This window comes from Protomyctophum bolini (genome assembly GCF_963924005.1).
Source record: "Protomyctophum bolini genome assembly, chromosome: 22".
NCBI classification, from domain to species: domain Eukaryota; kingdom Metazoa; phylum Chordata; class Actinopteri; order Myctophiformes; family Myctophidae; genus Protomyctophum; species Protomyctophum bolini.
The window spans coordinates 19,678,797-19,704,394 of record NC_137883.1 but is presented as its reverse complement, the minus strand read 5'-3'; the positions used below and the strand labels follow the sequence as shown (position 1 = coordinate 19,704,394).

General features: G+C 41.5%; 1 protein-coding gene across 3 annotated transcripts in view; it reads right to left on the bottom strand.

Moving 5' to 3' along the window:
• The window catches only part of fubp3 (far upstream element (FUSE) binding protein 3), a 31,861-nt gene extending 6,263 nt beyond the window's left edge, over positions 1-25,598 (bottom strand). For 2 of the 3 annotated variants that reach the window (XM_080755997.1, XM_080755999.1), the window contains exons 1-12: positions 25,323-25,598; positions 18,068-18,140; positions 12,693-12,723; positions 12,175-12,224; positions 11,970-12,041; positions 10,574-10,631; positions 9,323-9,482; positions 7,415-7,513; positions 6,912-7,016; positions 6,369-6,489; positions 5,363-5,463; positions 3,190-3,319 (exon numbers count right to left, since the gene is read on the bottom strand). In XM_080755997.1, coding sequence (XP_080612123.1) covers positions 3,190-3,319; positions 5,363-5,463; positions 6,369-6,489; positions 6,912-7,016; positions 7,415-7,513; positions 9,323-9,482; positions 10,574-10,631; positions 11,970-12,041; positions 12,175-12,224; positions 12,693-12,723; positions 18,068-18,140; positions 25,323-25,460 — 1,138 coding nt within the window. In that variant the 5' untranslated portion in view covers positions 25,461-25,598. The remainder of the gene's footprint in view (positions 1-3,189; positions 3,320-5,362; positions 5,464-6,368; positions 6,490-6,911; positions 7,017-7,414; positions 7,514-9,322; positions 9,483-10,573; positions 10,632-11,969; positions 12,042-12,174; positions 12,225-12,692; positions 12,724-18,067; positions 18,141-25,322) is intronic. The other variant, XM_080755998.1, reaches the window with a different exon arrangement.

The following is a 25,598-nucleotide window of genomic DNA, read 5'->3' as shown; positions in this document are numbered from 1 at the left end:
TGTATCAGGCTACTAGGAATCATGTATCTTCATCAGAACCATTTTGACTCGTGTGACAGAACCGACATGGTGGTGATACTGTGATATCTTATAAGATCATAGCATGTGTCTTAACACTTTGCCACCAGTCTATCTTAACATCCATGTAAATCAGAGACAAAGGAATCCCCCCTTCTCCCAAGTTGACAAATCAGATGCCAGCTTCCCGACGTGTGGGGACAGCAATTAAACCAGCAGGGAGAAATTAAACCTTGCAGGCAGGAGAAAAGGGCCAAAATTGAAGCGTATCCTCCTTCTGGGATATCGTTTGTCTCTCTTTTAGCCTTTTCATTCTTGACTCCGTGTTGTCCTCTGTGATGAGGGGTGGGAGTACGGAGAAGACAACCACCTCCACATGCCCGCTCCAACAAAGAGGCTGAGGGTGCTTCCCGGGGGGACACCGGGGCTGTCCCAACATCAATTACACATTTGTTCACTGGTGGCTGACACTCAAGATGGCCCCGGCTGACCTCGCAATGAAAACGCTCATCAAAAAAACCTCGACTCCTCCTGTAGCCTATTCCTCGCTGCCAATAGACTGCACATGGGCCATTAACCCATTGTCAACCAAATGAAACTTCTGCCTTAATGAAGCCATTATGAGCTCCTCTAGTCAGACAGCAGAGAGCAATGAAGACCCTGACTATTCATTTCATGGACTAGGCTTTGGTGCAGACAAATAATACTGGCCTTATTAATGAGACTGGTTTAGTGAACTGGAGAAAAGAAGGGGAGACAAAAGTGCAACTGGTGGCGGCATTTAGGGGACAACCAAGAGACTGGTTAGCTGCTGCCGTGTCTGTAATGGGAAAATGTCGACTCTTGGGAATCTAGGGAAATTAATACACAAATCTAACTAATTCAATGTGCTTGGGGAATTTCTTTTAACATACAGAACAGAGGCTATGAAAGTGGCTTTTAATCACTTTAAAGCTCGCATCCATATTTTGAACAGTTTAAAAAGTCAAACATTTAAATCTTTTCAAAAATGGCTGATAAGCTTACATGTTGTGATGCATTGTGAGCTTGTAGATTTGCTATTCATCACTGCACATAGGAGTTTTATTAACAAACAAGCATTAGGCGCTATACAAAAAAGGGTGAGATCATGTTATGTCCAACTTGAGAAAACCATTGCGGATGACTGGTTTTGCTTTTCCAAGACAGCAAGATAAGAAGACATTTTATTTCAGGGTAAGCTTACTCTTGTGAATTTCAACTGGAAACTAATTATTCAAGTTCGCCCACTTGCGACACAATTGCTCCTATACTGGATTCCCATGTTTATGAATGGCAATATGACATCATATGGACCAATATAAATTGGTTGTTATGCCGTTTGAACTAAGTCCTCTTTAGTAAAGTTGGAGCGGGCAGCAGGCTGGTGGGTGGCTTGATTCATCAGCAGGCAGAATGTGCGTACGGGGGGTCAGAACAGAAGGGCCAAATGGGCTGCATATGGCATCGTAAAGATATTAATCACTGCATCCTTTAAGGGATCGCTGACAGGACCCAGACCCCACCGCCATCTCCACCATATTGGCCCACTTCATATGGTAATGCGTTGAGAAGGGGACGCAACGCCCAGGTTTATTTGTTTCCCTGGCCTCACTAAATGGACAAAAGACACTTGACATTTCTATTGCCATGTTTTTATCATAGGTAAAGAGGCCCCCTTGGGCCACGCCCACCACTGCGAGCGCGCACACACACACACACACACACACACACACACACACACACACACACACACACACACACACACACACACACACACACACACACACACACACACACACCTTCTTCCAATGCAGTGGTCAATGACTTTTAAATAGCTGGCAATAGAGTGGGAATGAATAGCCAATAAGCTAATTCCTCCTTTTCATTCCGTCGCTGCACTCTATTGGGCTGAAAGGCCCTCATTAGATGCCAGGCAGCCTTCCACATGATTGAGGGCTGTTATTATGCACCTTTAACAATTAATGTCACATTACACGCATTATCCCCGTCATTAAGCCCTTAGTGAAACCAATGAATGCCACTTGTGCTGTATACATGAGCCTGGGGTGGCGGTGGTGGTGAGGAGGGTGGTCACGCACTCTTCTTCTGTTCAGTTTAAACCACACTGCATTCAGTTATGAGAGGCAAAAAAGCTTTATCCAATGACCTTGCTATTACGATGCATCACTATGTTATTCTTAAGTTTGCTCCTACTGTATATCGTTAGGTTTAGACAAGGACGTATGTTGCAACATTACTCCGCATCAAACGCATCTGTAATATTGTTTTCATCAAAAGTTGTTTTGTCACCTTCAAACGCTGCGTTCACACAAAAAGCTACAAAATGACCAAGAAGAAGTGTGTGTGTGTGTGTGTGCCAGCTATATTGCTGCCGAGTCACTGTTGAAGAGTTGCTCAAGCCACACTGCGTAAATGAAAAGGGTCAGGTTAAATGGCACAGGGAACTGGTTAATTGTAGGGAGAGAGAAGAGTAGAAATAGTGAAACAAAAACATAATTGATTGATGCTTCACTACGTCATTGGGGCGCTGGAACAAGTTGGAAGCCAAATCAACTCATTTTGGAGCGCGTCACGCCCATCACGCTGTGACAAGTGGCGGCCGTCAGTTTGTAGCTTCATGTAACTGGATTCCACTGGAATTGATTCATAGCCCGTTTGTTTCCGGTAGTGTGAACGGAATTAATAATGTAACATGGCTGTCATATTATAGCATGAATTTCAGCCAAGACTACAACTGACTACATCATCAGGAGTCAGTGATTGCAGAGGCTTAGTGGCTATGTGACATCCAACTTCCAATGACCAGAATAGATTATCCAAACTGTAGCTAGAGCAAAACTAAACGGCAGGCCTCATTATGCAATTGTTTCTGGTGTGACATCACATAATCAGTTAATAACCGATGTTGAACACTTTCACATCACTTAATCAACATCAGAATTCAAAATCCAACCGAAGACCAGACAAATCTTGTTTTCAATAAAATGTGTGCCATTATATTCAAGCTAGTAACAAAGACAACTGCACAGATGCAGCACAAAAAGTTTAAGTAAATGTGTGTACAACAGCAATAGGTTATTTAGTGAAACCAGTTAAACTGGTTTAATTGAATACATATTATGTCCTCACCTTTACCGATCACTAGGCCACACTTGTCAGCAGGTACGGTATATGTCACTTCCTGCACTGCCCCAGGCCCTCCCATGTTAGTGTCACTGCGGCCTCTACGTCCAATCAGACCACCAAAACCATCTCGCTCCTGTAAAGAGGGATCCATATAGTGAAAAACACTTGGCAAATATACATGACACTCTGCAGAGACCTTTACTGGGGTTAACATATCTAAAACAAGACTAAGCGGTATTGCCACTAGTGGAGAACGATTTGGGAAGGATTCTGGATCAGTTGATAACTTATAGGGGGTTTGAGAGAGCATTCTGGCAGACAGCCAAGGAAGGAGGTGCAGTAGTAAAGCCCGGAGAGGAGAAGCTTGGATCAGGATCTACAGGCAGCGTAGGCAGAATCCTACACACTACAACATTCTCTGGACATACAGGAGTGATATCACTGCAATAACAACATGTGTGCCTTGAAGGACACCTGACTGTCCAGGACCACTTCCCAGGTTCCTCAGACGGAGTCTGAGAAAGGGCGAGAGCCCGAAACGTCACAGCAGCACTCGGGTGCAGCAAAACGATTCTACACAGTGTGCGAGCATTCTTCTTTTAGTTTTCATGTTATATTTTTTAGATTAGCACCTGCCCAACTTTGGGTTTTTGGGTTTGTGAGAGATACTCTCAGATTGATGTAGCAGCAGGGTTCCGACAAGGGTGATTTACAACTACAATTAGGGCATTTAGCAGAAGCTCTCATCCACAGCAACTTATAATAAGCAAGGTACTTGCATACAAATTAATCACATACATTTAGTGTAGTACATTTTAGTTGCAAATGTATCTATCCAGCTAATCAAAGTTTTCCACTGAATCACTTATGGCATGTAAAATCAAACAGGCCATGATTTGCATGGTGTCATATAAAAAATAGGATAAAGCTTGTAAATGTATTGGTCATATCGCTGCCAACAATTACAATGCAAAGCCTAACTATTAGACTACAGTCAGGAGTTTGTTAAAGACTGAGACTTAACATTCCACCAACAATGTCAGGGCTCGAAATTAACTTTTTTACTTGGTAGCACTGGTGCTCCCAATTTCAAAATGAAGGAGCACCAGAAAAAAATTAGGAGCACCCACCAAAATCTAAGGAGCACCAATATGTAATCGATTTTTTACATTCATAAAAACAATAATATAACGTGTGGTTTACAAATAACATAAAATGACTAAAGTATAAAAATACATGCCAGAATTTAAAATGTAGTGTCCAGACTTTCTGTCCCTCATCCATCCATCTCTTCAAAGAGGCCGAGGCATCAAACATCTCCAGTTGAGGACCCTCTAGTCTACACTGATTCCGGCCAGTCACATCACCCGTTTTCTTTTTCTTTGTTTTGTGTTTTTCACCTTCATAGCCTATTTAGATCATATAATTAGAATTTCTAATATAAAATAATTTCTATGTAAAACATGGTATTTATAGCTATGCCTACTCACTATGCCTAGTATGCATACCACTTCAGTGCTGGAAAATTACTCTAATGTTATAATTAAGTAAAAGTAGCAATACTGCTGCTATGTAGAAACCAGGTAGAAACACTTACAAGTCTGCTATTCTCTCTCCCTCCCCCTCTCTCATTCCCTCCCTCTCTCTCATTCCCTCTCTCTCTCTCTTGCAAGCGCGTGAGCGCGCACACACACACACACGCCGGTCCGCCTCCTTCTCTTTTACATTCACAATCACAGAGTCCGTAGCGTACCACTAGCTGGCTAGAGGCTCCGGTCTTTTCTGAATCGCTGCCTTGAAATAATGTACTTTCTGACACATAGTGAAGTTGCGAGCCGAGGCGCTCTGGAATGTGAGCGATGCAGTGCTCAACGTTGTCCCGTACCGTTGTGTCAAAGAGTAGTTAACTACACACGTTGGTTTGTTAGCATCAAGTGCTAGTGCAGCTAGCAGACAGGAGTCTGCAGTGTAGTTGGATGTCAGAGAGCTGCTCAGAGCGCCCGTTTTTCGACAATTGATCGTTGTAGCCAGGCGCACCACAGTAATTATTTGTAGTGGCACTGGCGCTCCCAAATATATTTTTAGGTCGCAAAGGTTAAAATTCAGGCGCATTTGCGACCAAAATGGTCGCTATTTCGAGCCCTGAATGTGTATAAAATGACTATGTTTTTAGTACCTGTGCTGTATGAACCAGCTCATTGATGAGGCATACTGCATGCTGGCAGTGGTCAGGCTGGCCTATCACCTGGGCAATCCTCTCAGTACTGACCCCATCATCTGGAAGAAATTTAAAAAAAGGTTGGTCAAATCATGCCGCCTGACTGGTTGACACATTGCACACATGCCCCTTTGTAGCAGGCGAGAGGTATAGAATGAGGCAAGAGGCTGCAGCTTTAGTCTTGGCTGTTCTGCAAACAATTACTATTTCACCTACAATGTCCCAACAAAAACAGCTTCAGATACCATTTTAGGTAAGATATAGGCTGTGCAGTTGCTCAATGTCGATGGCTAGTTTAAATGTTTGCCAACAATATTCGTGAGGCAGAAATGTGCAAAAATTCTAAACATGAATGTTGCATAACAACCGCCTGTGACTGCTTTCTTTTAGAAATTAATCTTGTAATGAAATCGTTATCAAAAAAGTAATATAACTTGGATATGTCTATGATTTTCATCTCATCATATCTGGTAACAGTTTTATAAAAACAATCACTCACTAGTCCAGCCCATAGAATATTGTAATTAATCACTTAAACCCTATACTCTACCAGCGGCTCCTCCTCCCCTCCCAAATGCATTTCCCCAAAATAACCTATCTAGAAGTTCACAAGGCGTCTCAACACATTGTTAGCTTGTAGATATAGCATGTTCTCTGGCAGTTTGCCAAGCTACCTAGAATAGGGAGTAGGGACGCTAGGTTTCATGTGGTTATATCACACCTCAAGGGGTTGATATAACAATATATTGACTGTACCATGTGATATCCATCTATACATTCACAAAACCTGTGTCTGAGTGCGTCTACGTGTATGACTGTTGCAGGAATAACTTGGCCACCATCCGACCGTGTGACCTCAAACTTGCGGTGGCGCAGCAATGATGCGGGGGTGTGCAGTGCCAAGAGGGAATTGGGTTGACCAGTGGTTGTCGAGAACTGAAAAACCATTATTTTATTTGTTTACCTTGTCTGAACTGGATCCTGACGCCAGCATCATTTTGAATCTTCTTAATCATCTCTCCATTCCTGCCTATAATGATTCCCACAGCAAATCTTGGTACGGACACCTGGGCAGAGAGAACAGACTGCACAGTCATTTAGAAAGAAATGTAACCGTTTAGATGGAGAATTTAGAATTATTTTTTTGCATTTTAAATTACTTGCTTTATTATAATAATTGTTATTATATAATTACTATTAGAAAAATTACTCAAGATCATGCTGAGATCAGTAATCTTCACAACACTCTTAAGCCATTTAGACCTGGTGCAAGTTGCAACCTATACGTTGTCATACCTCAATCCGGGAGCTACCTCTGTGTCTCAGTTGTTGCTATACTCTACATGAAGCAACATCGTTTTTTTGGTCTGCACAACTAAGTAAGTAAAAGTAATTTATACTTTGTGGTATGACAGTGCCCAGTAAGAAAAAAAGCCCATCTGCCATTTTCAGCATGGGACATCGTCGTGCAAAGTTTTGCATAAAAAGATAAACATAAGATCCTTACATCCAAGGTGCTTCCACCCATTTTGGGTACAAAGTCTCCTCTGCCAGCTCTAAAATCCGTCTGTTCTTTGTCCCGAATGAGCTTCACCACCAACTCCCGGGCTAGCTGAAGATCAAAAGAAAAACAGGAAATCTTTCAATAAAAACATATTCACAAATGGAAAATAAATCACTGATCTGCTGTGGGCTAGGTCAGTGGTTCTCAACCTTTTTTAATCTTTGGGACGTCAATCTACACAGTAACATCTTGGAACAAACAATCTCGGAGTAACAAAACTGCCAGGGTCCATTTGATTCCCAACTAGCCAGGTTCCACTTGGAGGAAACCCTCCCAAACCCATAGAACCTCTGGACTAAACTGGCAAAGCATACATAGTAGGCTTGACAAACGCCCGTCTTGACAGGCTTTCAAGTCTTCACATGCACAACGGACGGCATGCAATGTGTAATATTGAGAGTAAACTGTGAATACATTTTGCACACGTCAAGGTTTGCATGACTGACCTGCACTTTGTAGGGGTCCCCGGTGATTCTCAGGGGCTTGTCAGCTCCAGTGGGCAACGGGTCACTTTGAATCATAAACATTTGTACTCCTGTCCTCTCCTGCACTCGTCAAATCAGAAAGAGGAAAATGTACAGTAAATATGACAACTTAGTGTGGTGGGGGTAGAGCTGTGCTTCTAGTCACAACACAAATTGCACAGCCGTCCCAACAGAAATGACATCATGCTCAACACACAGGATACAAATATGCATATTTCCTTTTTGTCTCAACATTCCAGAGGATGGACAAAAGCAATCACAATATATCGATATTGTGGGGATGACTATAGGTGCTTTCGCAACACATTTACAAATGAAGATTTATGATATCGTTGCTGTCCGGAAGAAACTACCCAACTCCATTTTTTTGGTTTTTAATTATTCTTTCCATATGATATTATAACACCCTTTAGGTCTGTGTGTTGGTAAAAAGAAAATCACACCTGTGTGAACCGAGCGGTGCAGGCTGCTCAACAACACCGCTGGCTGGATACAGTTATAGTTATAGTGCTCAGTGTGAATGGCCCTTTAGGCTGCTCAACAGTGCCACTTTAGGTCACCCAGCGGTATTGCAGCTGTTCATACACACAGACAGTCATTGGAGCACAGCTGGCTGGCTACAGTTATAGTGCTCAGTGTGAATGGCCCTTTAGGCTGCTCAACATTTTAGGTGACCAAGCAGTATTATAGCTGTTCTTACTCTATCTAAACAGACAGACAGACAGACAGACACACTGCCAAAAATATTTAACCAATGGAAAGTATTAAAAAGTGCTTCGGCGGACTGGGCCGTGGCTCAGCGGTCCAGGCACCTTGGCCGGTAGCCCAAGTCTGGCAGTGTGCCGCAGGTTCGACTCCCGATCCCGACGGCCTTTACTGCATGTCACTCCCCATCTCTCTCCCCCATTTCCTATCAGCCTACTGTCTGTTCCTCTATAAAAAAGCAGCAAAAAAAAAAAAAAAAATCAAATCGCCAAACTATCTGCCAAACCAGCTAATTCCACCCGTTTAGCCATCTTTTCATTTATTTATTTTTGTTCATAAAAAACACCCTTACATCTGTGTGTTGGTTAAAAAAATATTCAAAAAATTTACATTTTGGAGTTAGGTGGTTTCTTCCGGACAGCAGAGATATATAATCAGTAATAATTATATAAGCACAAAGTGGGTAAAGGCTAATAATAGATATAACTAGGTCAGATTATTACATCACTTTATGGAAATGCAACCTTTAAAACAAAGAAAAGACAATATCACAATATCCAAAATGACCCAGAGAAGTCTCATATCACAATATCAATATTGATTCATTGCAGAGCCCTAGCTTGGGGTCCAAATGGCTAGTACACAACATCGGTCATGAACCCTTAAAGTAGTTATTAACTAATTTCATATCTACTTTTTATCATTCCCCATATGAAATATATATATATAGCATCTGAAATATGATTATCTCTAGATATGTACTAGTTCATAAATATCTCGGTCTGTCCATTATTAGTTCTATCTTTACAGAAATTAGTTTGTGTTCGACCTACGCTTCACAACTGAACAAAGTAACAAACATTATGTAGCCTGTTTCGCTCAGGTTGATATTCAGGAGATATTTTAGTGACAATACATACATACAATATCCAGATTTGCTGAATCAGCAACGTGTGGTGTCAACATTTCAATACTCTCATGGAGCCATACCATGATATGATATACACCAGTGGACTTTGCTTCAAACCACAAACCGGTTTGCTTCACTCACTCGCTCACTCACTGCACAGGACTCGTTTCTCATGCAAACACCGTTTGTGTGCGAGCATAACGTAAAAGGCTCCAAAAGTATATATTTCAATATGCTACCAGAGTTTATCATACCTGCAGCTGTTTGATGGTTTCTCCTCCTTTGCCGATGACAAGACCCACTTTATTGGCAGGGATAAGAATCTGTTGCATGGAACTGCCATCCATGTCGTTGTGGAATCCTGGCCCATACCGACACTGCTCCACGATATCCTTTAACAGCCTCTTGGCTCTCCTGTAGGACCAGTGAGGGAAACAAGACTTGAGTCATCTCTCTACAACACAAGGAATATCATAGCTACACCCAAGACATGACACATACTGCAATTGGAATCTAAAATAAGTGTTCAGTCAGTGATTGATAAAAGAAGTCGAGAGAAAACACATTTTTACCATTAATTCTTGCTGTGCCGCTAGGTGGTAGCATAAGTATAGTTAAGCTGTGCCAGCGCTTGTGTTCACTTTAAGAGGATCTGTTACATCCCGCTGTAGCCCCCTGCATCACTGTAAGGACAACGTTTACCTCTCACCAGAAATGTTTACATGTCGGGAGCAATGCGAGACAAAGTCCCAAATGACATCCGAACTTCACCAAGGACAGCGCTCGTAGTTTCCGAGTTAAGCTTTGAATATCCTGCTTTTAACCAATGTAAATGGAGAGGAGTTGTAAAGATCCCATAGCTGGTGGAGGCGTTGCATAGCAACCAGACCAATGTTAAAAGCTGCTATGGGGCTCAACCGCTTCATATATGGAGTATACAGGGGGTACGAACATGTTCGTACATGGCTGATAACGTCCCATAGCTGGGGGGTACGAATATGTACGGATTTAGCAAAAAATAGTTTAGTAGTACCGGTAGGTATAAATTGAGCATGTCATGCAATGATGAACTGCTGCTTAAAGTAGCCTTTCAGTGTGTCAATAAAAGTAAAGTGGGCCTCATCCACAACTATTCTTAAATTTCGACTATATTTTAGTGCAATTCTTCTCCCATTTGTACAGCCTTGATTTAATACTCCATACTAGTATTGTGTTGGTCATCCAAAAGAATATCTACAAGCTACTGACAACGCATCGCAATACCATGTAAGCTTGAAGGTTATATCTGGTGTATTCTTGTTTTTCTTTGTTTGGCAGTGAAGTAATTGATTTAGAAGAATAAGGCATTCTGACCTCACGTATGTTTTGAGACAGAGGCATGCCTCAGAGCAAGCGAAGGTTTTGTTTACACCAACAAACTAATCCAGCTAAGACAAAGAATGATGAATAAGACTATGGTTATGGAAATTAAACATGAATGAGGTGCACTAAGTTTGGGGACTTACTCAATGTTTTCTGGACTTCCAGTGAGAGTGCAGGGTCTGTCTATCGTTCCTCTCGTGTCTGTGTAAGAACAATGACCAGATTAGTTTATTTACATACCCATCAGATATATACAGTAATTCAACGCTGCAATCAATCAAAGTTCGTATTATTTGTAGTTCAAGTTCGTAGTTTGTAGTTCAAAATATTTGAAATTGGCACCGCATGAATGGAAAACAAATGTAGGCTTAATAATGTGTTTGAGTCGGGTTGACAGAATTGCAATTCACAACACTACAACTACCAGAATGCTTCCAACTGTTTGGGTCCATTCGAGGTGCTCCTGAGCGAGATGCCTGGAGAGTGACTTATTTTCCATTGTCTTATGAACGGGCAGGTGTTTTTGCAGCCATCATGCACTCACATACAGGCTGCCTTAGTGTGACGTTATCTGATAAGGGATCCAAGTCCAGTGTAGCCCGAAAAGGACTAAGATCAACTTTCATACGTCATGCAAAAGAGGAATTCCAATTCAAAATGCACAAAAACACTGCATAATCATGTTTAGTATGTCTTCATGAAGAGGGGATTTGGGTCAAAATAAGCCATGTGCCCCGATCTAAGGAGGTTGATATCGGGCCCAATATCATTTACCTGTATTTCATAGGTTCATAAATCTGACTGGCTCACTATAGCCATTATAAATTTAGATTGATGAGTGACTGCATATACTGTACCAATGAAATAGCATGGCTTCTGGATTATCAGAGATACTTTGGTCTGAAATCTTACATCTTTAACAAATTCTAGTTTAGAATACTGGAAAATATCTGAAAAGGCCTCAGTTGACATGACCTGTGTTGAGCAGGGTTAATTTCTGATGTGTCTATGTGTGTCCATCACTGACAAAGCATATTGGAAATAACCAGTAAACGCACACAGTTAAATCAAGTAGGAAAACCTGTGTGAAGTGAGGGGCACTAATATATTAAAGTCTAATATCATTTTTTTAGATTAGGTGATGTAATGGTGATAAAAAAACAGTGCCACCACAAACATTAAATTCCATTAACAATAAAGAGCCAATATGACGTAATGAGTTACAAAATGACGTATGTTTTCCCTTCATTGTCAATGGCGTTTATTAACCCATTTAGGCCTGACGTCGAAATAAAAAAAAACGTTAGCTCTGAAAGAATATTATATTCAAAGATTTGTGCCGCATTTTTACGGCCACTCTGTGGCGCGCTATGAGCTTGTAGATCTGCTATTTTCCAATAGCTAAAGTATAACATAATGCTTAGTTAAAGGTTAAAGGTTAAACAAACATTGAACTAAAGACAAACATTAAACCTGTATATAGGAGGGCCTCAAAAAGGAAGCAGGGATAACAGGAAGCCGTCCAGAGGTTAATCTTACCTGCAGCTATTTGGATCTTACAACCCGATTCCAACTGAATTCTTGAGATCTGCTCTCCTCCTTTTCCAATGACTAGGGGAAGGCAGAGAAAACAACTGAAAATGGCCAGTTTTAAGCCCCCATGAATTTAAACGTGAACCCCACAAATGGAGGAGAATAATGGCAATACCAGGACAGAATTTGGTGAGCTCAAGGGACTACTTACTGAATCCCACCATCTTATCAGGCACTTTGAAGTCTTCTGTGGTAAGAACCCTTTAAGAGATTAGAGATGACATGAATAACCCTGGTTGATCAAGGATGAATGAATAATTCTAGATACATCTAAAAAGGTATATGTCATAGAAAACATGTTTGTAAGTTATACAGAGACAAGTAAAGGGGTCAAGTAAAGTACATTATTCACACTCGATGTGCATCGCACGAAATAATATAAAAGTCCCTCTCTGCCCCTCACACAATCTATAAACCCTAACCCCACTCACACACGACACAGTAACACCCCCAACACGCCTAAAGGCCTAAAGAGAAAGACCTTAATTCTGCTTTTAAAAGATGCTCCAGCTGTAGTATATCACAGGTCATTGTTACAGAATAGGACCAAAAAGTAACTTAATACACGATCAGCATATATATCCCATTTCAATAATCCGTGTAAATTAGCATATACCCATGTCTCCCATCAACAGAAATGCTCATACTGTATATAGTTACATATCTCACCTTTGATGTACCATTCCAGCAATGTGGTTTCCTACAGAGAGACAGAAGAGCAAAAACTGTTATTATGCAAGTAATAAACTGAGATTTACAATTGCCAATAATTAATCTCCAACTCATCAAAAGTAGAAAACATTTACAGCGATGTTAATGTTAATAACCAATGTGAATGTGTGAGAACCGACGGTGCCCTCCAAAGCCACAGGCATTTTTCATATTGTCTCATCCTCTTTAACACACGTTGCGTTGCGTTTTTACCAACAAGATTCTGTATGAGGGAATACCAAGGATGAGCCAGAAAACATCAGCCAGGAGAATGAGACTAGCAGGACACTGCCAAAGACACCAAGAACTGCCAGCCAGCAGCTGCTGTGGGAATCAACACACGGGCATCGATCACAAGGACGTCCCACACTAACATACGTGGATGTACTCAAGAACGACGCAGGAGTGCAAATTACCAATAAACTGGCCAGATGTATGGAGAACTTGGATGACTAGAAGCGACGATAGAGGGCTCATCTGAGGACGACCTAGAGAGAGACAGCGTTGCATTGTGCTGCGTTGCATTTGCCCCCATTAATTTGTTGACGCAAAACAACGCAACACAGTAGGTGGAGCTTTGGTGTAAGAAATCCAGTGTTTTCCTTAATACTGAACAAGTCTACACTTTTTTTTTAACAGAGTTGTTAAGAGGAAAATATATGAAATGAAGGCGACAGTGCAGGAATCGAGTAGAAGAAAGACAGCCATATAGAAGAGCATAGTTCAGAGAATCTGTTCAGATGAAGCAGTGACAAAATGCAATGTGAGATGCACAATGTATGACCTTTAGCAGTTTGTGAGATTTGCCATGTACATACACACAAAAACCTTCAGCCTGGTGGAGATATTAAGTCAGGCCTAAAGGAGCTGGGAGCAGATGGAGATGGCCCTGCAAATCCTGTGTGTCATAGTATCTGACCCATGGCAGGGAGTCTGATTCAGTATGGAAATTAGGCTTTTGAGTGTTGCGTTTCGATTGTGGTTGTCTGGAAAAAGAAGGTAGCCCCTGGGTCAGTGGTTGATGGAGTCAAATTGAATTTTGACTGGTAGCAGCACCAAGCAGGGGTCCACTAGGGCCAGGAGTCACTTACGGATATGATGCCAACAACCTCAACATCTCTGTTGAGAAATATCAGGTTTGATCAATGTTATGGACGTTTACGGACGTTCAATTCAGCTGGAAAAACATTGGGTCATTGTGAATGTAGTTACGTACAATACAATATGTCAAAGCTATGCATTCAGAGTTGACATTAAATGACATAGCATACAAACTGGCCATTAGCCTGACGGCTCATTATTCATTAGTGACAGTCCCAGTTTCAATTTACCCTGATTGGTTCCTGACTGACTAACCAGCAGACTCTTTCTGTCTTGGTCCGTCCTGGTTCCGCCTTGTTTATGTTGAATTTGCTAAAACAAACATATGCCCAGTCACCATGCTGCACCTGCGATGTTCCTTTTTACTGACACCACGTTTAAAATAACAATCGAGTGCACAGAATATGAATATGAAGCAACTGAAAAACATGTTATTTCAATGGTAGTGAATGGAGCGAGAAGACTTATGTCCAAGAGGGGCACAACCACATGCGGGATTTGACAAAGGGTGAATTGTACAAAAACTGTCAGGTTAGAGTTTATAGTCTTATTAGTTATAATGCGTTCTGTCGTCAGACCAATGGTACTTCAAATGGGCTGTCGTACTCGTGGCACCCAATGTGGCAGAGCGCAGAATTATTTGGGGAAGGATTTGGGGAAATTGCATTAATTTACTTAAAAAGCCATAACCATATAATTTTGCCTTAACTTTGTTGTCTTCAGACATTGACATTTGACAATGTCTGACAGATACTAACATTCTGCAGATACTTACTGTATTTTTAGAATAGCTAAAAGTGATGTAATTTTGCAATTGTGGGCAGCGGGCATTACAGCTGGAACCAGATCTGCTTGCTTTGCTTAGCCAGATATCTAGCTGGAGCTGCCATGAGCTAGATAAGACTTCATTCATTAACAAGCACTGTTGTCATCTGAAGTCAGTAAGTAATGGAAAATCCCTTGTTATTTAAAACCATCCGCTTTAGGAAAAAAGCCTCTGCAAATATACAAGGCTAAATCAAAACATACTGTGTTAAGCACCCAAAATAAATGTAATGCATATATTGGAAACATCTTGTCTTGGACTACTGATCCAAAGAGGCAAAAATCGGTTCTAGTTCATTCTGAATATCTATAAAAATTGAAGCAAAGATTAAATGTATTGAAAACAAATAGGAAATTAATCTTTCAAACACAATGGCTCTAAATGTAAATAAATGCAGCAGAGTGGCTCATAACCTCTGGGCCTAAAAGTCTAATATCTCCCCTGGATTATAGAGATACCTCTTTAGTCTAGTCTAGTGGTTAAGATGTTGGCTTTCCATGCAGGAGACCCGGGTACAATTCCCGGGAACTAAAAAAAACACAACCCTAGTACAGCACATACTGTTACACTTAACAATGGTGTTCAATAAATTGCTGTCCTAACCAGGAGTCGATCCTGGATCTAAGTAGTAGTAAGTAGAACACCTGCTTGACCAGGAAAGATATTAGCTGCAATACTGTTTGCCTTCTCAGTGGGTTTTCAATGTAATGAGTCCCAGGATGCAGGGATGGTCTTTTAGATGAGTCCCAGGGACATTTTAGACAGTTAGGAGTCATATTTTGCCATTTTTACAAATTGCAGCATTTAACTCCATTTAATTTTATATGGTTATAATGGGATTGTATTCATGTAGAAAACAGAAGAAATGAACTAAAGCTAGCAAAATAAACTAGAATAAAAAAAACAGTACAGTAGTACAGTAGTGGGTGAAGAGGTCGTTGTTTTATTATAAACTATAAACTGCGTTTTGGGATGCAAAATGCAACCCATTTTAATCTCTGCCTTCTAGTAGGTGACGGCGTTGAAGGCTAGAGTAACATGAGCCTTTATGGGCAATATATAAGCAGTTTTCTTATGTTGTTCATCACATTGCAGAGGAATGCATTTAGAGTTATCCACACCTTTTCCACTGTATTAAACAGCTTCCTTTATGGAGGGCTGCAATACTGCAGTAATATTGAATAGTGTTGCATGATTGTGCAATATAAGATGCCGACACGAAAAACAAATATCAGGAAAGTTTCAGCTGTGCACCCAGCACATCAGAAAACCTGTACAAATGGCAAGTGTAATTGCTCTACATCCCAGGTAAAGAAGGTGAAATATACTGTATAAGTGTAACCTACAATTATATAATGTAAGCCTAGCCAGAAAAGTCAAACTACCCAGATCTACTGAATTGGCAATTCACTGTCAACATGTCAATACAGTCACACAGTCTCAGTTTATCTTCACAGTGGACTTTGCCTCAGACCACAAACCTATTTCACTTGCTTGCAAAATAAGGCTCGTTTCTAAAGGGAAGCAAGCACAGCTGCCTTTCTTAAACAAGTGAGAATCTATTATAATGGTGGTGGTGTCTGGAATTCATCGTGGTTCTTCAGCAGTGCAGCACGTGGGAGGAGAGAGCTAGAACTATCCCCTGGGTGGCCTACTATGGGTAGCAAGAAATCTGTCACTGTGACTGTACTGACCTAACTTAATTCACTTTGTGGTGAGCAGAGAGCAGATAATCCTGCTCTTGAAATAACGAGAGAGTGACTGCCGATTCCACCGATAAGCCCATACTGTAGTGTATATTGAAGAATAAATTGGGGTGGCGGTTCTTCCCTGGCAAAATCCCATGCAGGTCCAGCTGTGTCTCAGATTAGCGTCTCACAGACAGATGGACATTGAACAGACAGACAATGCACACACACAGATCAGACGGACCAAGGGATCCGACTTGAGTGAACAACGGTCGGACATGCGGTCAAACATGCGCCGCACCCGTGCTTGCGGTTATGGTTGTCGGTCTATTAACACTCGGACCAATAGTATGTCGGAACTAAAGCCTGTCCACAGACAGACAGACAGACAGAAACGAGCATAAACATAATCCCTGCCCCCAGCCTTCTGGCCTATAGCGAAGATAATAAATATTAGTATTACCTTTTGTAAGCTTGTTCTTGACAATCGGCTGGGAGCGACCTCCTGTAGATGCAACAGTACTGACCAGTTCTGACATAGCATAGATGTGCATAATTGTCTATGCTAAATTATATAATGAAATATAAATATATATATTCTTTTTAATCTGCCAAATTTTAGGAACGAAACTTGAATGTCATTTTAGAGCTCAGATGACTGCCCTAAGATGAATTGTGCATTCATTTGACCGAAGCCGTCCAACGGCTGAATATCCACTTCCTAACCACACTGTGGGTAGTATAAATAAAATAAAGTAATAACACAAATCTAAATTTAGGATATTAATCGCAATCCAATGAATGAAGCTTTGGAGCTCCAACCAACCACGTCTCTCCAACTCTACTGGAGCGAATTATGGAACACCATTCTAACAAAAAGATAATCCTTTGTTGGGTAATTGATGACGGCAGTGGAGAATGCGGTCTAACACGTCGATCCAAATTCTCCCATAGGTGTTCAACTGGGTTGAGATGTAGTGACTGACGGCCATAGCATGATTCACATCATTTTCATACTCATCAAAACATTCAGTGACCCCTCATGCACTTTGTGGATTGAGGCATTGTCATCCTAGAAGAGACCACACGCATTAGGATAGACTAGAAATGTTTCATCATTCCGATCCTGTATGATGAAACATAATGGTAGGATAAAGATGATCCCTCACAATAACTTATTAAATTATTTGCAGCCAGTGACCCAAGTGGACCCAAACCATGGCAGGAAAATGCCCAGCATAACGGAGCCACCAACTCAACTCAACACCAACTCACTGTGTGTGTGTGTGTGTGTGTGTGTGTGTGTGTGTGTGTGTGTGTGTTTGTGTGTGTGTGTGTGTGTGTGTGAGAGAGAAATGCATGATCATGTTTAATGTCAATGTTGAAGACATTACAATTCTATTTTAGTGAAAATAGGTTTTGATTGAACAACCTAGGTCCAAAAATTTGGGGCGGAGGTTCTTCCTTGGTCTACTGTACTGGGAGTGTGGGTGCAAAGTTTCACGCCAACACCTCCGTTCCTTCAGTGGGCGAGACAAAAAAGCCTCGCCAGCATCCTGTCAGCTGGACCACTTAACAATAACATTAATTAATGAGTAGTTTGAATGATCTGATTTCCCCGGGCAATGGTTAGTCAAAAGTTAGTTCACAATAGTGGAATGTTCTGGACAATGCAGTTATTATTTATGTTGACAGACTGAGATTGTGAGGATCCTTACCAACATCGTCCAATGAATGTTTCTGTCCTCCATAGCTGTACAGGGAGGGGTCTATCTGGTCACCCATCACCACCTGGAGACAGAAGAGGAATGATATGCATTAGGTCACAGGTCCCCATTTCATACAAAACTCTGCATACTGTATCCAGTAGTTCCCAAACATTTTAGCCCGTGACCGAAAAGAGAAATTTTATGTTTCCCCGGGACCCAAATAATAAATAAAAAAAGCAGATGGGCAATTTTCCCAACCCACTGTTGGGAAACAGTGTCAAATAAAACAATATGAATCACGACTCAGCACTTGAATTTCTCACCAATCACACAAAATGTTCACATTGGTGTCTTTGCCCCATCAGTGATGTTCGGCTAGTTGGAAAATCTTGGTGGTGCAAGAACTGCCGATACCAACTTCGGCAATGTGTTTGTTTGCACTGCAATGACGTTATTTTGCCCTTTACACCTCACAAACTTTATTTAAGAATGCTACCCATCATGTTTTAAGTAAGGCTTTGACCTGAAGTCTTGTTTTCTTAAACATTTAAGGTTAGTCGAATGACAAAAGTAGTTTTAGGAATGAGACCCGTGTGCCCCATGATATAGATAGATAGATAGATAGATAGATAGATAGATAGATAGATAGATAGATAGATAGATAGATAGATAGATAGATAGATAGATAGATAGATAGATAGATAGATAGATAGATAGATAGATAGATAGATAGAGCGAGAGCGCGAGCGAGCGAGCGAGCGAGCGAGAGAGAGAGAGCGCGAGAGAGAGAGAGCGAGGTCCCAGTCCACAAAACGCACTATACCTCAGCAAAGTGTCAGTGGTGATCGATCAATCAATAGAGTAGATGCCTCTTGTGACCCTTTCCAGCTGAAAATATGTAATTCGTGTCAAGCTAAATGGTTAGACATACAATTAAGGATGTCCCAATAAAGTACCGACAACACATGCCTTTTTTTTATATCTAGCTCGTTCAACAAGGTTTGGTGAAGACTTTGCCGATCAATTTGTCTGCACTTTCAACATTTTAGCCGCTGTTAAATGGTAAACACATTTCTACCTGGCTGTCACAATTTGTGGATTAGGGGAGGGAGGGGGTGATTCTGAATTAATTCACATTTGCCAATAATCTTTTTCCCACCCCACCTACCCACAGTTTTGCTGCCAATACGCTTTCCCGCTTCAATAGCTGTTAGCAAGCAATGTGGCTCGCTACTAGTGGGCTCTGCCGCTCAGCTGTGTCAGTTTGTGTACTGTACATCAATATGTACATCTGCGTCTTTGTTTCTCTGTCGCTCCGTTTCGGTTGCTCCCCCTGTATGGGACAGTAGCCATTCCACTGTGTGGATGAAGCACATGTGTGTTGTTGCGCTCTTTAGAACTCTCCCCAAAGACAACGAAGCTACAGGATGTTGACAATGTTGGAGTAACTTAAGACATAGAGATAGCTAGAAACACGGATTATGTTTTACATGCTTACAATATCAAATAGGATGCAATATAGTTGCATACGTGCTTGTAGCAGGGGCGAGTGTGTACGGTACGCCATACAGCTGTTACTGATCAAAATTAAAAGAGGCCTACACCTTGACCCAATCCCTAGTTTTTCATCTGAAGCCATTGCAGTAGTTTTGCTTAATCTGGATCCATGTTTCCTGGATACTACTGACAAAGCACTCCCCATCTGCATTCAGGCAACTACTGGACACAAATAATGAAAACATGTTTACATCACAAGCTCAAATACTTGTCACTGTCGGCAAGTCACATTTGTTATCTCCACCAGGTCAGTGGGCTGTGCAGGAGACTATATCATTATCCAGTGTCTGTATCCGCGGGTATCTCCCAAACATTGAATAGCTTTCCAATCCGTCAATGACAACTATGTTATTCTCAGACACACCATCCATCCAAGCTACAGGTCCTTGATGGTGTAGACACGTAGAGTAGGACTAGCCAATCTGGAGGATGTTTAGTGTACACTGTACACTATGTCTCCTCCCTTCACTACAAGCTTTGCTATTATTGCCTCATAGTGCACACGCACATACACACACACACACACACACACACACACACACACACACACCCCGGGACATTTTATAAGTCCTACTTCAACAACGTTAGAGACAGAGTACAGTACCGAGTACACAGTATTGCATCCCAGGACCCCTGGAGGGTGACATGATTGAATCCTTTCTCAATTTAGTGAGTCTGGATGCAGGATGCAGGCTATTTGCATCACTAGTCTGTAATATATATATATTATGTTCCTGCAGCAACTATTCTATTCACACCAACATTGCTGTGGTCAAGTACTGTTGGTCAAGTTTATTAAGATTGCTACATCTCCTCCCTCCCCCACCCCAATCCATTTGTACACACTCAAGCTGCGATCAAATTAGTGGCCAAAAAGCAAAAGGCTACAAGTCATTTTCAATGGAAGTCAGCAACATTAAGCTTCAACTGGCACCAAACCAAACACTGTTACTGCTTGACGGGAGTGATGTGATAATTTTTTTTCAACACTCCAATGACGCAGTGAAGCGTCAATCAATATATTTTTGTTGCACCATTTCCCCTTGCATTTCCTCTCCCCAGAATTCCTGCTTCCTGGAAGAAAATCTTATTCTTGGCGTTAACCAGTTCCCTGTGCTGTAAAACCTACCCTTTTCATTTACAGTGTGGCCTGAGCAACTCAACAACAGTGTAGGCGACACTGTTGTCACACTTGGGCCATGTTGCATCAGAGTAGGGATGTTAATAGTTAAGTCAATCGATTAATCGCCGTTCAGAAAATAATCAATTAAACTTACCGGTAAGTTAATAATTAAATGGTAATTAATCGAAAATTCTGCGGTTCCATCTTTGGGTGCTTTTCTGTGAATGTAATGCTGTCTGCGCGAGCGAGTGGCCGAGGAACGCAGATACAAAGATGCCATTGCCTGTCCCTGTATCTTCAATGTTCAAATAAATATTTGTTTAAGGAATATAATATGCCTTTTGTATTATTTCTGTATATCAGCTAAATGTAGATTATGTTAGACATTGAGGGAAATTAACTGACTTATTTTTTTATTTTTACAAAAACGCAGCTTAATCAACTAACTGGTTAATCGATTGATGAGGTTATTAAAAACTAAATGAATTAATTGATCATTCCCATCCCTATATCAGAGTTAAGTGAATTGTGCATGTTCAATAATATGGGTCCATTTGGTTACACTGGTACACTCCCAAGAGCTAAAATAACAGATGACTTCACAGTCTTGGTGGCTAGTTACACCAGAATTGGTAACCTACTTAAGTGTGTGACTCCAGTGCTTACCGTTTGGAAATTTCAACTGCCATTCGGGGGCAGAAATCCATCCAGATAATCATGATTCATCAGGTAAACAGACTGGTTTAAAATGATGGCACACTTGAAAATCGAAACCGCCCATAATCAATCACAGATTTAATTTCAACAGGTAAAAACTGATTTGTAAAACTCTAGATTATATAGATTATGAGACCATGTGTGTATTTTGTTAGGTAGACAGTCACACAGGCATTTACAACTTCAAACTATATTACATCACCTACAGCATTTGACAGACACACACTTCCCTGTTCCCTATACAACCAACAGCTTTATATTATGTACAAAATGTAAAATGTTTACATCCAATAAATCAGTGGTCGTCAAAGTGGGGTCCGGGGACACCCAGGGGTCCTTGAGGGAGTTCCAGGGGGTCCCCAGCTAAATGTTAGTTAGGAACCATATGTACCATATGTACAGAGAGTGTACATATGGAACCAAATGGACGCTAACAGGTTCATTTGTTTCCATTTGTACACAGAGTTAAATTAACATACCGGTAGATTTTACAATGGTGTCCAAGAGATATGTCATTAAATGGGGGTCCGTAACCTAATGCATGTCAAACTGCGGGGTCCTTGAAATAAAAATGGTTGAAAATCACTGCTAGAGCATCTTTTAAAATCAAGGGCCCCCAAATTGACACTTATTAGGCTGCAGACCCCCATCTGCGGGCTAATAAGTGTCAATTTGGGGGTCCTTGACATAAAAAGGTTTGAGAACCACTGCAATAAACAACAATGTTTAGTCTAATTAAGTCAAATGATTGCATTGATTCTATTTACTAAATGCAGGTGCGTATGTCCGCCCATGTGCTTGCTTTTTGGGTGGATGAAACTTGCAAGGCTCCAAAATCCAAATCATCATCCCTGCCTATGTCACTTTATGACTTTGGCTCCGAGTAGGTCATGCCTAGTGGTGTAGATATGTCCCCACTGAGTGTCCCTTTCTTGTTTGTATGTGTATTGTGAGCATGTCAGTTACAGGTGTGTTCAAAATCAGTGACGTTAGATTAGCTTTTGCCTCACTGTGTTGTGTGTTTGCTATAGGTACGATTACTGTGAGATAAGACTGATTAGTGTCATTCACCTATACCTACTGCTATGGCATATCCTAAACATTGTTTCTATACGATACTGCACTTGTACAGGGAAAATAGCAGGAGTAGGGGTGTAGAATTGCTAGTATTAGTGTATTTTGATATTGTTTTTGTCGTCTGGCAGGGTTAACCGACTAAAAGCTGGACCACAACAATGCAACTACTTGCAACGATTATTTGCAAATGGCAACAGTCTGCAACTGGTCAGTCAGGCAACTGCAACGGTCACAAATGCGGTTTTGTTACACAGAGTTGCATTGGTGTGGACTGGCTTTTTAAGCTAGTGCTACCAGGAGTCAGGACTATCAGTCTGTAAAGTGCCAGCCTTTGAATAGCAAGGTTCTTGGTTTGACGATCCTCCTGGGCACTGCCATCTCATCTTATGAGTAGCATGGCTTGGGTAACTAAGATATATGGCAAGTAAGGGGAGCTGGTGGTAGGTGTGGCTCTCCACCTCAGCAATCCATCTCCCAGGGTCTAGTACAGTACATTGTAAAGGGGATAGACACCACCCTCGTTGCTTGGCTGATACGGACAATAAGCCAGTTCGACTTACTTAACCTCGTGCCTCTCTGAGATTCACTCAAGAGGTTAACACTCACAGTCTCGACAACAATCAACTTAACTTGTAGAGCAGTATCTCCTCATACAGGTCTCTGTGGCACTGCCGGAGGTGTAACAACAAGTTTATTGTGTTTCCTCAGATTATCACAAAAGGTGTGCAATATAATATTATATTGCATATAGGGACTAAATCATCCTCAATATTTTTTCAAGGCTTATTTAATTGTATCTTCTTGCTACTGGATTTTATGCAGATTCTGCCAGTTTCAAACTGATTAACAACTACTAGGGGAAAGACTGATTGACAAAAAATTGCAATGTACCTTAGAGTTTTTGTATGAAGTGTCAGTGCTCGTGTCAACAACTGTTGAAACATAATTCAATGCGATATAAACTCAGAGTTAAAGTAGATTCTACAATTTTGACTACATAAACATGAGTTGATGCTTTTAGTCTATTTATGGTTGGTCCCCATTCCCCAATGCTGGAGGGACAGCTGGCTACAACAACTGTTTCAACCTGGGAGACTAAAACCAGAAACGATAGTATGATGAAGCATTGGTCCACAAGTTCCCAGCTCTCATGCGAAGTACACACAGCTGAGAGAGTGGAGGGGGGACCTCAATGTAGAGGGTATGCGCATGCATAAAGTGAATGTCAAATTGAGTGGCAAAGTGAGTTTAACATTGTTTAATGTAATTTAATGCAATCAGATAAGACATTTCTGTTTGGATGTATGGGCTGTCATGGCCAGGAAGTAGTTTTTTGCCACTCAGTTGCGTTCCCACATAACTTCCGGATTTGATGGCGATGTCACGCGCATACCCTCTATTATGAAATAGACACCAGCACAACCCAGGCATGGTGTGCTTATCTGGGCATTTCTGAAGGAACAAACTGTAAATAAATGTATATGCAATGCCATGAATTATGTTCAACTTTTAAGAGGTTTCATAAAATATTCTTAAATGGAATAAAGAGCAAAGATACACGTTATGGCCGACAGACACTGTGGAAACTGTAGCAGTGTCCAGGTTTCCAGGCACAATTACATTAGTGCCAACTATGAAACAAACTACTTTGGAAAGATACACACATTATGACAGCTCAACATACATATAGATTGTAATAACTTGAAGGAATATAGTCTTCTGAAAACATATATTGTAGTGTCTTCTACGACTATTCGCACGTATAGTAGGTAAATCCCAAGTGTATAAAACAAGGGGTGGGCTTATTTAACAGGTGGCGTTGTCATATTGGCTACCTCCTATTTTGCCAATGTGTGGGCAAATGCACTAATCCCACTAAACTGACCAACGAGGTTATTATTGTGATCCTTAATAACTTTACCAAAACGCCCAAACTGCACCATGCTATGAGTGACAAGCTAACCTAGCAGCGCAGCACTGACACTGCTTTTCTTTCCAACAAATCTCTTGATGTTTCCAGTGACAAAAGCACCACCGTTTTATTGCTCATGTTGTTATTAAACAGTGCAAGTGGTTTAAGAGCTTAACTTTAGATCATAACACAGTATGTCTGACAGCCATGGTTTCCTAAGGAACTAAACAGCAGGCTACAATGGATGCTTCGAGCTCGTGTTAGTGGTAGTACAGCTAATAAGCTAACTGAAACTTCACAACAGGTTGCACTTTTCTGCTCATGTCGCTTTATTCATTATTAAAAGTTACATTCGCTTCGACGTTGGCGGGGCAAGACGTTTATTTGTCACGTCTGACATGTGTTGTTCGTTGCTGTTGTCGTTTTGTGTTAACATTTATTTACTTTAATTTACAGACACTGTTGTAGTGGAAGCTGGCGTTATGTAGCTTTGGCTAGCAGATGAGCTCGTTTGCTGTGCATTAGCCAAGTTAAACTCCCGTCGTACGGTCGGTACGAGGGGGTGTCGCGCGACGAAAATAGCCGATCTACAAGCTCACGAGGCGTCGCGGACGCAACAGCCCGTGAGCTTGTATATCGGCTATTTTCGACGCGCGGCACTGTCGTACGGGAGAATTCTAAACACGGCTTATGGAGTGTTTTCAGTAGGAGGAGGGGAGGGGGTTCTTGGGGGGGTCAGGGGTTGGACAAAATGCACTTCCAAAGCCACATGGAAAGCAAGGGGTCTGTTTTTTTGTTGTTGTTGGTGTCATCCGATTAAGGTTTATTATTACTCCTACTACGGGTCTTATTCCTGCTTCAACGTGAACGCATGTTACCTGTCTGATCCGGTGCATGGCGTCTGCGAAGTCATCCTTACTCGTCCCACCGACACCACCACCACCAGGCTGGCCCAACACAGACACCGAGGCCTGGTGTCCTGGTCCACCCTGCACCAGCTCCGCCATCATCGCCATCCAGCAGCAGCAGCAGGCAGGCAAGGCAAGGCAGGCAGATCGAGCGAGGTCCTCGATCGGGACACACACAGTACACACAAACACACACACCCACACACACTGTGCTCAGAGACACACACTTCAGGAAAAAAAAAAAAA